Here is an 18119-nt window from a genome sequence, read left to right as displayed (position 1 = left end):
GACTGGCAGTGGATGGGTCATTTCACAAAGTAAAACTATTTCCCTATGTTTATTCCCCCCCCCCCCACACACACACACACTGTTCCTCAGATGTTCTTGTCAACTGCTGGAAATGGCCCACCTTGATTATCACTACAAAAGGTTTCCTCCCCCCCCCCACCCTGCTGGTATTAGCTCATCTTAAGCGATCACTCTCCTTACAGTGTGTAAAACACCCATTGTTTCATGTTCTCTGTGTATATAAATCTCCCCACTGTATTTTCTACTGAATGCATCCGATGAAGTGAGCTGTAGCTCACAAAAGCTTATGCTCAAATAAATTTGTTAGTCTCTAAGGTGCCACAAGTCCTCCTGTTCTTTTTGCGAATATAGACTAACACAGCTGCTACTCAAACTATCTATGTTAACTATTCACACTAACTACTATCTATTATTTGCAACAACAACAACAAAATGTTAAAATCCTTACAAGCAGCTCCAACTTGTAGCCAAAAGCAGTGAGAAGGAATTGAGGGAGGTTCAGGGTGGCTCTGCCTTCTATATCCTTGGCTGAAGGCATGAGGAAGCACAGGGCATATGCTCCACCCTGACAGATACTGCTACAGAAAGCTCTCTGGCTTGAGTACACATACGCTTAAGTCAAACAGACATGTGCAGTCACTCAAAGAAGAAAATAAATGGTCCAGCTTTTTCAACTCCCAATCAGCTTCTCAACCTTGAATAAACTAGTTGAATAAACTGAAGTGAAGCAAATATTCTTTCTGAACCTGCTCGTTTAGCACTTCTGCAAACTCTGGACCCAGGTGCTCAGCCAGTGACTTCCACCAGTGGTGTAGCCGGGTGGAATGAACAGGGGGAGCGGACATACAAAAAGGGTGCCACCCACTTGTACTCACCATGCAGCGCTCCGGGTCCTTGGCAGCACCGAAGGCCCTCGCTGCCGAAATGCCGCCGAGGACCCAGAGCTAGTGAAGGCCCTCGCCAACGAACCCGGAGCGCTTGAAGGCCCCCACCGCTGAAGTGCCGGACCCACCGCTGAAGACCCGGAGCGCCACCGGGTGAGTAAAAATGAAAAAAGGCACCAAAATATTAAGAAGGCGCCACTTGTGCTCAGTGGGGGAGCGGCCACTCCCCCCCCGGCTACGCTACTGACTTCCACCAGTTCAGGGCTCTAACTTTCTTTAAAACTTTGGCAGCAAACATACTGCGTGAGTATTATTTTATTTAAATGATATCAATTAGAGTAAGTCTAGGCCCTAGTATAGGTTGCAACCATTTCAAATTAAACTTGAAGTGTTTTTAGAAAAGTATTTAAGTAAAAACACAAATCAACCATTTGTATCCCTCTGGGTAGAGGGATTCTACAACACTCAGTGGAGGAGGGAGCTAGACCGGCAGAGAGGCCATGGACATCAATGGACTGGAATGAGCGATGCTAATGGAAACAAGACAGTGGCCAGAGTGGCAATGCAGAAATGGTGAGGTTCTTGGCTGGGAAAGTGACTGACTTGATCCAGCCTTGAGGGGTGAGAAGAGGCAGGAAAGTGGAGATGGGAGGCTAGTAGGTGAGATGGGGCTGTCTCCTCTGTGCTCCCTTGAGCAAACCCACTGTAGGCTCACAGCTCCTCAGCTGTCACCTCTCTTGGGCAGAGACCCGCATTTCTCCCCATCTCCTGACCAGGGTCTTTTCAGGCTGCATGGTCCCATGTTACTCCTGGCAGTGACACTCCCGGAGTTTCCCAGACCTGAAGCAGAGCTCTCACCCACAGAAGTTGGTCCAATAAAAAAGTATTGCCTCACCAACCTTGTCTCTCTAAAATCCTGAGACCAACAGGGCTATAACAGCACCGCATATTCCTAGCAAGCCAGCCTGTCTCAACAAGCCAGTATCCTCACTTTGCTTCCTCTTCAGAGGCTCCAAACAGCATAATTGCTCATAGTTTAAGTTACCACACAGCTCTTTCTAAGGAAGTACATTTAGTCTTAAAGTGAAAGGATTACAGAGAAAACATTAGAACAGTAAAAGATCCTACACATACTAATAAGCTTATCAGAGATCACCCCCAACTCCAGTGAGGACTTTAGGAGGAGTCAGGCCTTCAAATGCCACAAAGGAATTTTCCTGGGGTTACAAGTTCATAACAGCTTTAGCTCAGCATAAGCACCCCAAGCATCAGTTAGTCTTTCCTTTATATAGCTTGCGCCTTTGATCTTCAGATTCCAGGAACAGGTTATCAGCGCATAGCTTCAAAAGGGAGGGTTTTTACATAATCTAAGGTGGAAATTTGCATTCACTGCCCCTTAGATATTCCCCACACAAGCCACTTGACCCTGTCTGTCCAAAAGTCCATTCTTGTCTGGCCCATTGTTTAAATGCAGTCCTTTGAAGTTCGTAACACTTTCCAGGGCTCATATCTCATATCCCCCCTAGAGATGTCAGGTAGAATCCTGGACCACAACACCACACAACCTTTATATTTAATGAATTGGACTCCAAAGAAAAAAACTAATTCAATGACATACTTCACAGATATTGCAGGAAACTGGATATTGCACAGGGACCTTAGGAGGAGGCTGATGGCCCTGAAGAAGAGGGAGATCCAGGCATCAAAGTCAGAGGGACGTGGTCAAGGAGGAGCTACCAGGAGGAGAGAAAGACCTGATGGAGGGGGAGGGGGAAGGTGGGGACTGAAAGTGGCAGGACAGAAGATACTTGATATAGCCCCCAAAAGATCCTGGTGTGGATAATGGAGGGGCGGGAGGGGAGAGAGAATCTGCCAGCAGACAGCAGTGCTGGGTCCTGCAGGTCTCAGAGAGCTGGATGGAGAGAGGGCAAAATTGTGACGTCTCCAGTACTGCCACACCCAGGAGTTCAAAGATCAGGACCCAGGCCGCAAGAAGTCATGAGATTTTTTTATAAAGTAATCTCATGATTTTTAAGCCAAGTTTGAGCTCTTGCTCTCTCTGGTTTCTGAGCTGTTCAAGCAAGTCACATTTGCAAACTTTTCTCCAAACCCTGAGGGCTTCTGAAAATGCCAGCCGAGTTTCTCACATACTCACTTGTCTCCAGGAGCTGGGTCATTATGAAAGCCCCAAGTGTTACGAGACTCATAATAAAATCACAAAAAAGAGCTGGCAACGCTGCAGAAGGGCACATGAGGTGGGGGACCAAAAGGGGGCCAGACGTCACCAGAGAAAGGAGGCAGTGGCAGATTTTATTCTGCTTGCACATTATAAGTGTGATCGAGTCATGATCACTTGTACCGAAGCTACCATTAATTTTTAGTTCTGTGATCAGTTCCTCTTTATCGGTCAAGATGAGGGCTAATATAGAATTCCCCATACTTGGTGCAACACATTTTGAGTTAGAAAATTATCTATAATATTTAGAAATTCCAAAGATGTTTTAGTGCTGGCTGTGACAAATACAGCAATTTCCTGCAATATCCTGGAAAAATCATATGAAGTATCTTTCGTATCCATTATATTAAATGCAAAGGCTGTGTGTTATTGTGGGCCAGGATTGTATGTGACCTCTCTAGGAGGGGACACAGGATGTTAGCCCTGGAAAGTGTTATGAACTTCAAAGGACTGTATTGAACAATGGGTCTGACATGAATGGACTTTTGGACAGACAGTGTCAAATGGTTTGTCTGGGGAATATCTAGGGGAATATGAACGCAAATTCCCTCCTCTGGGTATGCAAAAATCCAGTCTTTTGAAGCTACATCCCGAGGAGGGAACCACTGTCTACTATTACCTGCTCCTAGAATCTGAAAAATCAAAGGCCAAGCTGTATAAAGGAAAGACTAACCGATTCATGGGGGTGTCTATTCTGAGCTAAAACTGTTATGAACTGTTAACCACCAAAACACCCTTTTGTGGGGTTTGAAGGACTGACTCCTACCAGAGCCCGTGCTGGAACGGGGGGGGGGGGGGGGAGAAAATGAGCTCTGTAAGTTTATTAGCATGTGCTTAGGTTCTTTTTTTATTTAATATATTTTTTCTGTAATGCTTTCACCTTAAGAATAAATGTGTTTCCTTACAAAGATCTGTGTGGTAACGGTGGGCAGCTATGCTATTTATATCCTCCATTAGGCTCTAATATTGTTAGAACTTCTTGAGCTTCAGCATGTCTGATAGGGCCACTCTCAGTCGGGGTTATGGAGTGGATAATAGGATCTGGCTGGGGTCAGTTCCATTCATCTTCAGTTGATCTATTAGCAAAGTGTGCAGACAGCTCGTCACAGCAATCGGTGCTTGGGTCTAGTGTCCAGATTGGTTGATGAGCCAGTTCACTAAGTGAAACAGCCCTGCTGACCATGATTCTGCCTCATGGACTGTGGAGGAGCAGGCAGGAGCAGGTGGCCTCCCTCCCTGCAGTGGTGCAGTCCTGTAAGAGCGGTTTGTGCTGCTGGCAGATGGGTCCAGAGTTATGTTGTGCGGTTGTTTGGTTTTAGGCACTGTTGGACTATGCATTTCATTTGCTTTAGTTCTTCTCAGTCAGTGGGGGAGGGGGTAACTAGCACCCAAGAGCTCCTCCTCCAAACTCACATCATACCCCCCAACAGCAACAGCCCCAGAATGCACCTCTACCCTGAGTGTATCATCCCTGCGCACCCGCACCCCCTACCCATCCTCACAGCAATGCACCCATGGACTGTGCCACAGAACTCAGTAATCTCCATGATGTACACAATGCAGGTCCACCTCCCATCCACATTCCCCAGTCCCTATGACTCCCTGGTTGCATCTCCTGAAATCGACCCAGGTAGACTCCACCCTGGCTCAGACACACACCTCCCTCATTCGAAAGCAGCCCCTGCCCCAGCCCAAATAACCCTCATGTGTGATCACACCCCACATGCACCCACCCTGCTACAGATGGCCCCATAAGATTTGGGTCTTGTGCTCACCATTTTGGCAGGCTGGTTGACTGACTCCAAAGGCAGGGCGAAGATGGCGTTCTTGGCTCCCACGTACAGAGTCCTGGTCTGTGGGGCCACCAGGAAGATGCTGTAGTTGGAAATGGCCTCCTGGAAGAAGCGATGAACCATCTGCTGCACCTCTGCAATCAGAGAGCAAGCACACTGTCTGTCCTGGGCATGGAGCACGCAAGGCCTAACCCAGCACCACACATGCTGACCCGTGTGAGCCAGGCTAGTGGGGTCACCAAGACTGTGCTCAGCTTCGGGATCCAACAGCTACCTGCTGCTTCAATCCAGACAGAAAGAGAGTGCACTATTTTAGCTGCCCTCCCCTGCCCCCACAGTCTGAGAACACGCATATGCACAGATCAGCGGCATGCCCCACCACGAGACTGCACTTCTCAGCCTGCCACTGCCCAGAGACCCAGTGAGGCTGATACACAGCTCTCACCAGCCTGGTCTGCAATGGCATTTCACCCCTAGCCTCCCTGTCCAGCAGTGGCGTCAGCCCCAGTGGGACTGACAGTGTGCACAAATTCAAGCAGGTCTCCTAAGAGTGCTGGCATTGAGCACTGATCCAAGCACGACTAGTACAGTGGAGAAGGTCTGGGGCTGCAGGAGCCTGGCCTGCCCTGCCCTATGATGTTCCATGCTGCTCCCGCCAGGAAGCTGAACAGGTGGTAACTGAGAAATGTTAAGGAAAACCTGGAGTGTAGACACAAATGAAGGGAAAATGCTTAAGACAGTGGGAGATCACCACAGCTCCCTGTGCAGCAGGAGGGTGCAAGTGGGAGCAGGGCAGGCTGCAAGAGGCAGCAGCTGACTCACTACATCTAGCTGTTACCTGCTGCAGCTTCCAAGGGGAGCCAGCAAGGGGCGATGAGAACTCGCCAATAGAACACCAGGGGAGCCCTGAACAGCCTTTCCACCATCCTCACTTTGCCAGCGTAGCCCTTGGCCTCAACGCCCCTCTGACAAGAGGGGGGCCCGGAGAAAGATTTCATCTCCTCTTCGCTACTGTAGCTCCTGTCCGAGCCCAGCACACCAGCAAGCCGCTGCTGCCTCTCAGTCCCTAGCCATCCTCCTGCCTCCCCTCCCGCATCGCTCGCGTGCATGTGCTCCGACAGCGCCACGAGACCCACGAGCTCTGTTGGTCAATATGCACAAAACTGCCCACGTGCTGCTGAGAGGTTTGGATCCCTTGCCAGCAGGCCCTGATCCCATGGGCATGCTCGGAGCATGCCTCAGACCCAATACTGGTCAGATCCCACAGAAGGGGGGCAGATGCAGACCACTGAGGGAGGGCAGGTGGCACCCGCACAAAAGCCAGCAGGGGCCCAAGAAAAGCGGGAGCGAGGTATCAAGCGTGAGCATGTGAGAGGCGGTCTTAACTATTAGGCTAGGGACTACCTACAGGGCTGGCCTGGCTTAGGAGCCTGACTTTAGAATAGGGTTCAAGGTGGAGGATCCCAGGCTGAAGGAGGCGAGAATCTCTGGGCCTGTCAGCCAGGTGCATCGGGTCAGCCATTTCGGTACCCACACCCCTCTCCTCTCCCAGCTGCTCTCCTAGCTAGCTTAGATGTCTCCCTGCACAGCTTTCTGGCTTATTAGGTACCTCACTCTCTCCAAGCATTGTACAGGGCTGAGGATTCCACTGGACAGCAGGGTGCCACCTAGTATTGCAACTCTCAAGTACCTCCGAGGAGCGAGGCCCTTGGGGCATCAGGGTGGGGTGCTCCCCGCTGCAGCTGCTGGTCAGCTCCTCCTATTTCAGTTTCCAGCTGGCTCCTCCCAGGAATTTCTCCCCAAATTTGCCTGGTTATGGAGGCAGGGTGGCACTGCATGGATCCTAGTGTACAAGAAGGGGGATTTCCCCTGCACAGTTCTGGTTCTGAAGGGATGCTGGGTGGCAGGGAAGAGGCAACCCTGGCTGGGTCTTTCTTGCCTCATCCCCTAAGGTGCAGTTACACCTGCTGCAGAGTTTCCTCTTGCTGCCTTCAGTCAGCATCAAGTACAAAATTCCCCTAAGCTTTTAAAACCAGCCAGGCATGTGCCCTAGCTGAGCTCAAAAAAGTCTTTTGTTTCTCTGGTCTCCCTTCCCTCCCATCTAGAACTGCCTCCTCCATCCCTTCACACAACCATGTCACTGTTGGTGCTGCAAGAGCTTTCTCATCTGCAGCACCTGTTCCATAGTACTCTGCTCTCTATAGCACATCTCTGCGCCTCGCTTACACTTCTTTCATGTTTGCTGAATATGTCTTTTCTTCCTTACCAGTAACTCCCCCTGCTTTGCCCTGGTGACTGATGCTGCCAGGAAGCTGCAGCCGGTATATTTACACCAGTCACCCACTGTCTTGGATTTAACTGCATCAAAGGTCAGGGATAGAGCTGATTTTCTCTTTTCCATTAGAAAAGTGGTGGAGGTGTCACCATCAGGACATTTAGAGCCAGGCTGCACAAAGCCCCGGAAAAGTCACACTGGGTGGAGCGAAGAGATAACAGGCCTAAGTAGTACATTGGAGGAGGATTGCTACTGACCCCAATATTAAGGTTGCCTCACATTATACCCTCTCATTTCAGTTTTATCTGTGACATACATTAACTGTGCAGCCATTTCTGAGAACAAGCTTAGGGAACAGGTTAGATTGGTCAGTGCCAACATTTTCTGACCTCCCTCCCTGCCCCCCAAAACAGCTCTATCACCTCCAGGTTTGGCCGCAGGAACGTTGTCCTGGGATCAGCATGAAACTCCATCCAGCTTTGGCTGTGTAAGCCATAGAAAATCTGCCATTTTCAACTGCACTGCATGTCCTCTGCCTCACTGCTCAAGGAATGAATCCCTCATTGCAGAGCTCACTGCAGTGAATGAGTCAGGATTTGCAGGAAGATTAAGGATGGTTTTACAGTTAAGGTACTTGACTGTGACCCAGCCTAAGCTGGCATTTGACAAAACCTCCTTCCCTTCCCCCAACTATCTTCATATCACTTTAGGTCCTTTCACAGTAAAGAGAGCAAAGAAATGCCACCAACTTGATATCTGATGTCATTGCTTTACAAACACAGACTTCCAGCACATCTCAGGGGAAAATAAATTAAGAAAAAAGCCAGTAAAAGAAAGAAAATTATGCTAGGCCCCCAAACAAGATATTTTCTCAAACAATGGGGCTAATGCACTTCATCAAGCTGAACAAACCAGAGTAAGAACTCAAATCCACCCCACACAGGAGAGTCTCAGATCAGCACTTTGCTTAATATTCCAGCAGCTGCAAGCGAAGTGAAGAGTATTAAATTCCAAACGATCACCTAAGCACACCTGCCCTCCCTGCCTGTGAGCAATCTGCATGGTCACATGTGACTTCTCCACAGCAACACAGCGACTGCTCACCATGCAGGAGGCCAGACAGCTGCGGAGTGAACAGGTGTCAAAAACTCCACCCACCAAACATGCTGGGACTTGCACCATGATCCAGGCTCTGATCAGCCAAATGTTTTAAGTTAGATTTGAATCTATAGAACCACAGAATTTCATAACCTGACACCCCAAGAATTAGGGCAAAATGACAGTACTCCCTAAACATACCCTATAGTCACAGGCACTGAGTAAGAACTCATATTCCAGCATTAGAAGGGACCATTGCATTTATCTAGTCTGACCTCCCGTATAACACAGGCCGGAGAACTTCCCAAAAATTCCCAATCTCTTTTAGAAAACATGCAGTCTTGATTTAAACGTTGCCAGTGATAGAGAATCCACCCGCAATCCTCGGTAAATTGCTACATATAATTCATTACCCTCACTGTTAAATATTTATGACTTATTTCCAATCTGAATTTGTCTAGCTTCAGCCCTCAGCCATTGGATCATGTTAGATCCTTCGCTCCTAGATTGAAAAGTCCATTATCAAATATTTGTTCCTCATGTAGGTACTCCTAGGCTGTGATCAAGTCACCCCTTAACATTCTCTTTGTTAAGCTAAATAGATTCCAGAAGCTCAGTCTATCACTGTAAGGCAGGTTTTCTAATCCTTTAATCATTCTCATGGCTCTTTGCTGAACCCTCTCCAATTTATCAACATTTTTCTTGAATTGTAGACACCAGAACAGGACACAGGATTCCAGTTTGTGCTCAGTACAAAAAGGCAAAAATCTTTCTACTCCCATTCAAGATTCCCCCACGTCTTTCCAAGGATCACATTAACACTTTTGGTGAGAATGTTGCACTGGGAGCTCAAGTACAGCTGATTGTCCACCACAACTCCCAAAACTTTTTCCAGAGTCACTGCTTCCCAGGATAGAGCTTCCCATCCTGCAAGCATGGCCTCCATTCTTTGTTCCTAGATGTACACATTTACATTTAGCCATACTAAAATGCATATTGGTTGTTTTCACCCAGCTTACCAAGCGATCCAGATCACTCTATATCAGTGACCTGTCCTCTTCATTATTCCCCACTCCTGCAATATTTGGGTCCTCTGCAAACTTTCAGTGATGATGTTATCTTTTCTTCCAGGTCACTAATAAAAAAAATGTTAAATAGCACAGGGCCAAGGCAGATCCCTGTGGGACCCCACTAGAAACACATCCACTCAGGGATGATTCCCCACTTACAATTACATTTTGAGACCTTGTGGCACCTTAGAGACTAACCAATTCATTTGAGCATAAGCTTTCGTGAGCTACAGCTCACTTCATTGGATGCATTCAATGGAAAATACAGTGGGAAGATTTATATACAAGCTTATGCTCAAATAAATTGGTTAGTCTCTAAGGTGCCACACATACTCCTTTTCTTTTTGCGAATACAGACTAACATGGCTGCTACCCTGAAACCTGTCATTTTGAGACCTATCAGTTAGCCAGCTTTTAATCCATTAAAGTTTAACATGTTAATTTTATATCATTCCAGATTTTTAATCAAAATGTTGTGCGGTACCGAGTCAAATGCCTTACAGAAGTCTACTTGCATTACACAACTATTACCTTTATCTATTGTGCATTAACCCATGTTGACTGGCATTGGCATTAATTATATTATCCCCTTTAATTCTTTATTAATCACATGCTGTATCATTACTTTGCCTGGGACCAATGTCACATGGAAAGGCCTGTAATTACGCAGAACACCCTTTTTAGATATTGGCACAAGATCAGCTTTTTTCCGGTTTTCTGGAATCCCCAGCCACCCACACTCAGTGTGCCAATACTTATTGAAAAATCAACATTAGCAGTCCAGCAATCTCAGCCAGTTCTCTTAATCTCTTGGATAGAACAGAACACCCACTGCATCACATAGAATAGCACATGAAGGTGGGATACCTTTTTCCCTCTCTCATTTCCAGGATCCTATAACCTGGTGGGAAATGGTATCCTTGAAGAAAAGATCATCCTTGACTCCACCAGAAGTCCCTGAAGGAAGGAGCCAACTCAGGAGACTCTGGCCACCTTTGGCTCCACTTCATCAGCTACTTGGAGAACAACCCAGAACATGGGCTCTTACAATTAATCCGAATCTACAGAGCAAGCCAGCCCAATGACTCATAGACCTTAAGGCTAGAAGGGACCATCACGATCATCCAGTCTGGTCTCCTGAACATCGCAGGCCACAGAACCTCACTCACTCAACTCCTGTAATAGGCCCATAACCTCTGGCTGAGTTACCTGAAGTCCTCAAATCTTGATCTGAAGACTTCAAGGTTACAGAGACTCCACAATTTACTCCAGTTCAAACTAGCAAGTGACCCATGACCCACTGAACAAGTTACATAAAAGTAAAAGCTACCTGTGCTGTGTGTGACAAAGTGGGAATTTTCTCTAAGATTTTTAGGAGTTCTGTATGCACCTCAGCTTCCTTCTGCACTGTGCTCTGTTAAGTGTTATGTCCACTCCAGGGGAAACAGGACATGAGGGGAGGTTGTCACCTTGCTGTGGGCAAGTCTTGTGACTGGGGTCCAACTCAGTGTGGATTAGCTGGGCAGAGCTCATGGTGTGAAGCAGGAGAGCTGGAGCCAGATTCAGTCTAGGAGGTGGTGAGGCTGCATGGCCCATCCTGAAGGGAGAGAGAGACCCGTTCGGGGGCTGGCATGCAAAGGAGTTCCTACAAGAGGCTGTTTAAAAGCTTAGGCATAGAGATCCTGCGGATCCTTGACAGTTGGTACCAGCTGGTGGGATACTGAATGCACCAGAAATATTTTGCGATAAGTGACTTGCAGCAGTAAAACAAGGTTAAGTCAAAGAAAACCTCTAGAAAATGTCATACAACCACCTCCCTAAGAGGAATATCATAGAGGTGTGCAGGGGAATTAAGCATTGGGAAGTTCAACAAGGTACAGCACAACTGATTGCACGGCTGGAGAAGGATGATCAGACCAAGCAGCATGATTTGGATAATTAATTGATCTTTAAATATTCATTGTAAATAGGCCCAATGGCCTGTGATGGGATGTTAGATGGGGTGGGATCTGAGTTACTACAGAAAATTCTTTCCTGGGTATCTGGCTGGTGAATCTTGCCCATATGCTCAGGGTTTAGCTGATTGCCATATTTGGGGTCGGGGAGGAATTTTCCTCCAGGGCAGACTGGAAGAGGCCCTGGAGGTTTTTCACCTTCCTCTGTAGCATGGGGCACGGGTCACTTGCTGGAGGATTCTCTGCTCCCTGAAGTCTTTAAACCATGATTTGAGGACTTCAATAGCTCAGACATAGGTGAGAGTTTTTTTGCAGGAGTGGGTGGCTGAGATTCTGTGGCCTGCGTTGTGCAGGAGGTCGGACTAGATGATCATAATGGTCCCTTCTGACCTTAGTATTTATGAATCTGTAAGTTCCAGACCCAGTCGGGGTTCCAAAAGGGTCCAAGAGTGACAGAGGTAACAGCAGGATGTCCTCACAATCTGGTTCCCTTTCCAGCAGGGTGTCCTCACAAACCAGTTCCCCACTGATAGATCTGAAGCGGTGGGAGTTGAATCTGAGAGCAAAGGAACTAGCTGGTGGTGAGAAGCAGCAGAAGTATGAACTGGAGATAGAGAAGTAGAGTAGCCAGAGGACCCGCAAGGGGTAAGAGTGGAAAGTCCCCATGATGCCAATTCAACAGGGAACCTAGATACCAAAAATTGTTACCCCAGTTTAAGGAGGGGGGCAGGAAATATGGATGCCTACCTCATTGCCTTTCAGAAGGTGTGCAACTTGAGAGTCAACCCCGATGACCACCTCTGCTTTCTCACCCCTTACTCAGTCCCAAAGCAACAGAAGCACACAGCCAGATGGATAGAGTTGTTACTGGGGACAAAGAACAGTTCAGAAAGGTCCGACTACTTAGTTATGAATTGACATCTGAGGTGTATAGGAAAAGGTTTTGGGGTGTGCAAAAGAGCCAGGGTATGACCTACATGGAAGCCACCACCCTGCTGGGAGAATATCTCCACAAATGAGGTAAGGATGCAGGTGTCACTACACTGGAGGATTTGTATAAATAGGTTGGGTTGGAGCAACTCTGAGATCTGTCTCCAATAGCTTAAAATGTGGTCAGTGTTCAGAAAGCCTAAGAAGCTGCATAGTGTAGGCTGGCTTGTGGAAGGTAAGAGACCCAAAGAGGACTGGCCCAGGTTGGGGACCCAAAAGGGGGGAGGGGGTCACACAGGTGCACCCTTAAAATGGGATTTGAGTAAATCCAAACCAGGGGTGACAGCCAGTGCATGTAGACCCCCTCCATGGGATCCCAAAGGTATAACATCTGTATGTAGACAGGACAGAAGTGGGCAGGCTGACCAAAGCCTGAGGGGCTAACTCATCTTCTGTCCAGACAGGAAGGCAGCCTGTAGCTCACCCGCAGAGTGTGTGAACTAGGTGATTGAACTTTCAGGGGAAAGCAGTCACACAGCCAGCTCCTCTGGGGCACAGCAGGTGGTGACAGACAGGCTCCCACCCCAGGCACCAGTCCTCATAGCCAATTGAACTCATCTGACCCGCACTCAGAGCGGAGGTGGTGGATACTAGAAAGACATTCCCGGGGTCGAGAGATTCTGGGACATAGAGAATCCTGGTCAAACTTTGTGTGGTGCAAACCCATTCAGTGCTGAAAGGGTGGGCAACCTGAGCTAAGGTTCCAAATGTGAAGCCATTTGCCCAGCCTATAGTTCAGATCCCTGTGCAGACACAAAAAGAAAAGAAGGACTAGTGGAGCCTTAGAGACTAACCAATTTATCTAAGTCTCTAAGGTGCCACTAGTCCTCCTTCTCTTTTTGCGAATACAGACTAACACAGCTGCTACTCTGAAACCTGTGCAGACACAGGAGGGGTCAGGGTAGCTGATAATGGGGGTTCTCCAGCTTTGACATCCTCCTGAGGAATGAAGGTCACTTTAAGACAAAATCCAGACCCTGTTCCTACAACAGCCAAAAGGTTTGAACCCTGAGAGCCAGGAGGCTGGGAGTGAAGATGTGTAAGAAAATGCAGCTAGCTCAGTTGGCCAGGAGAAGGACGGTTTCCCCCCTCACAAGGTGTTAAGATCAGGACACTTTCTGCCTGTAAGCAGACGCCTGTATTGGAGTACTGTGTCCAGTTTTGGGCCCCACACTACAAGGAGGATGTGGAAAAATTGGAAAGAGTCCGGGGAGGGCAACAAAAATGATTAGGGGTCTGGAACACATGACTTATGAGGAGAGGCTGAGGGAACTGGGATTGTTTAGTCTGCGGAAGAGAAGAATGAGGAGGGATTTGATAGCTGCTTTCAACTCCCTGAAAGGGGGTTCCAAAGAGGATGGATCTAGACTGTTCTCAGTGGTAGCAGATGACAGGACAAGGAGTAATGATCTCAAGTTGCAGTGGGGGAGATTTAGGTTGGATATTAGGAAAAACTTTTTCACTAGGAGGGTGCTGAAACACTGGAATGGGTTACCTAGGGAGGTGGTGGAATCTCCTTCCTTAGAAGTTTTTAAGGTCAGGCTTGACAAAGCCCTGGCTGGGATGATTTAGTCGGGGATGGGTCCTGCTTTGAGCAGAGGGTTGGACTAGATGACTTCCTGAGGTCCCTTCCAACCCTGATATTCTATGAGAGGAACAGCCCCCACTCATTTCCACACAGTAGAGGTGAGTCACATGGGCTCAGGTGAACCTTCCCTGAAGTCTGAGGCTGTGACCAAGGGATCCAGTGCCAGCCTGCCCTCACTGGGGAGCAGAGGCAGAGCTGACACTTTAGCAAAGCTTTTGACACGGTCTCCCACAGTATTCTTGTCAGCAAGTTAAAGAAGTATGGGCTGGATGAATGCACTATAGGGTGGGTAGAAAGCTGGCTAGATTGTCGGGCTCAACGGGTAGTGATCAATGGCTCCATGTCTAGTTGGCAGCCGGTGTCAAGTGGAGTGCCCCAGGGGTCGGTCCTGGGGCCGGTTTTGTTCAATATCTTCATAAATGATCTGGAGGATGGTGTGGATTGCACTCTCAGCAAATTTGCGGACGATACTAAACTGGGAGGAGTGGTAGATACGCTGGAGGGGAGGGATAGGATACAGAAGGACCTAGACAAATTGGAGGATTGGGCCAAAAGAAATCTGATGAGGTTCAATAAGGATAAGTGCAGGGTCCTGCACTTAGGACGGAAGAATCCAATGCACCGCTACAGACTAGGGACCGAATGGCTAGGCAGCAGTTCTGCGGAAAAGGACCTAGGGGTGACAGTGGACGAGAAGCTGGATATGAGTCAGCAGTGTGCCCTTGTTGCCAAGAAGGCCAATGGCATTTTGGGATGTATACGTAGGGGCATAGCGAGCAGATCAAGGGACGTGATCGTCCCCCTCTATTCGACATTGGTGAGGCCTCATCTGGAGTACTGTGTCCAGTTTTGGGCCCCACACTACAAGAAGGATGTGGATAAATTGGAGAGAGTCCAGCGAAGGGCAACAAAAATGATTAGGGGTCTAGAACACATGACTTATGAGGAGAGGCTGAGGGAGCTGGGATTGTTTAGCCTGCAGAAGAGAAGAATGAGGGGGGATTTGATAGCTGCTTTCAACTACCTGAAAGGGGGTTCCAAAGAGGATGGCTCTAGACTGTTCTCAATGGTAGCAGATGACAGAACGAGGAGTAATGGCCTCAAGTTGCAGTGGGGGAGGTTTAGATTGGATATTAGGAAAAACTTTTTCACTAAGAGGGTGGTGAAACACTGGAATGCATTGCCTAGGGAGGTGGTGGAATCTCCTTCCTTGGAAGTTTTTAAGGTCAGGCTTGACAAAGCCCTGGCTGGGATGATTTAACTGGGAATTGGTCCTGCTTCGAGCAGGGGGTTGGACTAGATGACCTTCAGGGGTCCCTTCCAACCCTGATATTCTATGATTCTATGACCCCTGTGGTGGCTGAGACCCCAGCTCAGAGTGGGGAGAACCAGGCAGGGCAAGACGGGTTCCAGACATAGTTGCCCTGCCCAGGGCTGAGAAAGGCCCCAGAGAAGGGTAAAGCCGCTGGGAGGTCGCTGCCGGAAACAGAGACCCCTGATCAGAGGGGGGCCATGGTGCTGGTGGATTCTCTTAATCAAGAGAGCTCGAAACACAGCCCATCATGGGGGGAGGACCCAGCCCTGGGGGGAGGGCAGCAGGTTGACCCCAAGGGGTGGGGGATGGGCTCCTGGCATATGCAGAACCCTAGGGTTGGGGGGACAGCTCCAGAGGGGCCTGCCCAGGTGCGGGAGCATCCTGTCCCCTGCTCACCAGCCCCTGGGACATCGGAACCCCAGAGACAGGGCTGGGTTAAGACCAAATGCTCATGGCTCACCCCCTGCAGCCAAGATGGCTGACACATGCTCACTGCCCTCCTCACTGCTTGACACAGGAGGGGGAGGAGGCGGCGGTGGCAGGATCCCAGCCCAGTTTTAAATCCAAAGGTTTTGGGAGTGACAGAAGGGTGCAGGGTTGCATGAAAACTCCTCCTGTCCACTGCTAGCGCCACGTAACAGATCAGACTCAGGAAGGACCTGAAACTGCTCCAAACCGTGTATTTTGATGGTCAGAAACTGCGCTGCAAGAATCTTGAAAGTGCCAGGTAGGAAGAGAGCGAGGGATAGGAAAGATGATGTGGCATCTATGAACAACGTCTGTTGGTTTGAACTTCCCCAGTGGCCCTGCTCAGTTTGGTCTTGAAGAGGGGAAGAGATGTTAGAAAGCGGGAATTTTCTGTGATATTTTTCATTAATCCTTTGTGCGCCTCAGCTTCCCCCTATACTTTGCCTGGCTACCTAATGAGGGGGGATTAACTTTGCTCTCAGGGCAGGCTAAGAGGAACAAATAGTGCTAAGTAGCGAAGCTAAGCACAGACCCCAGCTAGAGAGCAAAGGGCTGAGACCTGGTCTACACTAGGAAATTAGGTTGGTACAACTACATTGCTCAGTGGGGTGAAAAATCCACACCCCCCCCCCACCTCCCCGAATGGCGCAGTTAAACCAACCTAACTCCCAGTGTAAAGCGTGCTGTGTCAATGGGAGAATCCTCCCTTCAACCTAGCTACCGCCTCTCAGGGAGGTGGATTAACTACAGCAATGGCAGAAGCCCTCCCTCCGGCATAGTAGCATTGTCACTGAAGCACTGCAGCTGCAGCATTTTAAGTGTAGGCCAGCCTTCTGAGATGTGAGGTGGGGGATTAGGCGTGGGCTCTGGAAGAAGCCTGGCCTCTCTGACCTGGGAGCTGACTGAGGAAGGAAACCAGAGAGACAGAAAATGGAGTTCTCCACAGCTTGGCTAGTGACCTGTGGCTTGAGCAGACTGGACGATACTTTAACCTCTAGGTCTCCGTGCTAACCTAAAGATTGTGTCCACTTGCCTAATATATCGTACTCTGTTTTAAAAACTGCAAATATCTGCTGGGTGCGCTAGTCTATAGCGGGAGTCTCTCTCAGCTGGACCTGCTGAGCAGAGCTCACAGGGTGAAGCAGCACTGGAAGCCAGAAGTTCAGTCTAGGAGGAGGATGAGGCTGGGGAACCGCACTGAACAGTGGGGCCCCTTGGGGGTCTGGCATATCAAAGGGATTCCTCCAAGAGGCTGTTCCAAAGCTGGCATGTAGCCCCGATCCAGTGGATTGGTGAGCTGTAGCTCACGAAAGCTCATGCTCAAATAAATTGGTTAGTCTCTAAGGTGCCACAAGTACTCCTTTTCTTTTTGCGAATACAGACTAACACGGCTGTTACTCTGAAACCTATATTTCACTGGGACTCAGTGGCCTGGTCTCTGCGTGAGACAGATGCTATCTGCAGGGATGCCTCTCTAACCAGTCACATGAGAAGTCAGGGAGGGCAGCAAACACAGGTAGTAGCTCCAGCCTCGAGCCCTGGAGAGAGAAGCTGCAAGTCTAGGCACTCACTTAATCTGACAAGGAGTCACCAGTGAATTCTCTCAGCAATGGGGCAAGCATCAGGACAAATCTTCTCCTCAGGGCTCCTCCAGGCTCCTCCCACACTCCAAAACAAGCAGCAGCAGATTTTAAACTAGCCCCCAGCACATCTACCACACCCTCCCAGGCTCTGGAGCCCAGTCTCTCTCAACATAAATAGATAAATCCCATAGGTTGTCTCTACAGGAAGCAATCGTATCCCCAGGCAAAGTAGGGCGTTAGCACCTTTACTGTATTTAGCAATAGCAGAGTTTGGTGATCACAGAGAAAATTCCCCGATCAGCAGAAAAGTTAACACATCAAAGCCATATGAGCCCACTGCCACGCTGGGAAGACTGGTTCCTGCTAAGTACCTGCCATAGGCTGGGGGTTCCAAATATGGGGAGAAGGTAAATGTAGCCACCTAGGGTTTTATAAAGACACCCTCCCACCAACAAATCCAAGCACGTCCCAAAAGAAGAGCCAAAGTCACAATAGACCAGCGCTCTGATTTCTAATTTCTACATGAGGTGCACAGGTTTGTTTTAATACCATCATTGTAATTACGCAGGAGCAGTAGCAACTCAGCTAAAGTTGAAGCAGGGTTTCTGTTTAAAGCCAGACTGAAACCTCCAGATAAATTATTTAAATCAGGCAAACTGGTATGGCAGTTTAGGACCTAGGGCAAAGTGGTCATTTGGTCAAGGGGTTCCCAAGATACAGCCCTGGCCTCACGGGATCAAAGCAGGTGCACTACAAGCCACTGAAATCTTCTAATGAACAGTGTCCATAAGGGGCCACTTGCCCCTCTGTCCCCCCATGCCACAGAGGAACATAAAAACGTCC

At 48.7% G+C, this 18119-nt stretch overlaps 1 protein-coding gene across 1 annotated transcript in view; it reads right to left on the bottom strand.

Moving 5' to 3' along the window:
* The window catches only part of SEMA4F (ssemaphorin 4F), a 135577-nt gene that overhangs the window by 85965 nt on the left and 31493 nt on the right, over positions 1-18119 (bottom strand). The window contains exon 2 of the mRNA XM_077814737.1: positions 4917-5068. Within this exon, the coding sequence (XP_077670863.1) occupies positions 4917-5068 (152 nt within the window). The remainder of the gene's footprint in view (positions 1-4916; positions 5069-18119) is intronic.

Source organism: Eretmochelys imbricata, chromosome 4, assembly GCF_965152235.1.
Source record: "Eretmochelys imbricata isolate rEreImb1 chromosome 4, rEreImb1.hap1, whole genome shotgun sequence".
NCBI lineage: Eukaryota > Metazoa > Chordata > Testudines > Cheloniidae > Eretmochelys > Eretmochelys imbricata.
The sequence above is the reverse complement of the archived record's forward strand: the minus strand, read 5'-3'. Positions and strand labels throughout refer to the sequence as shown.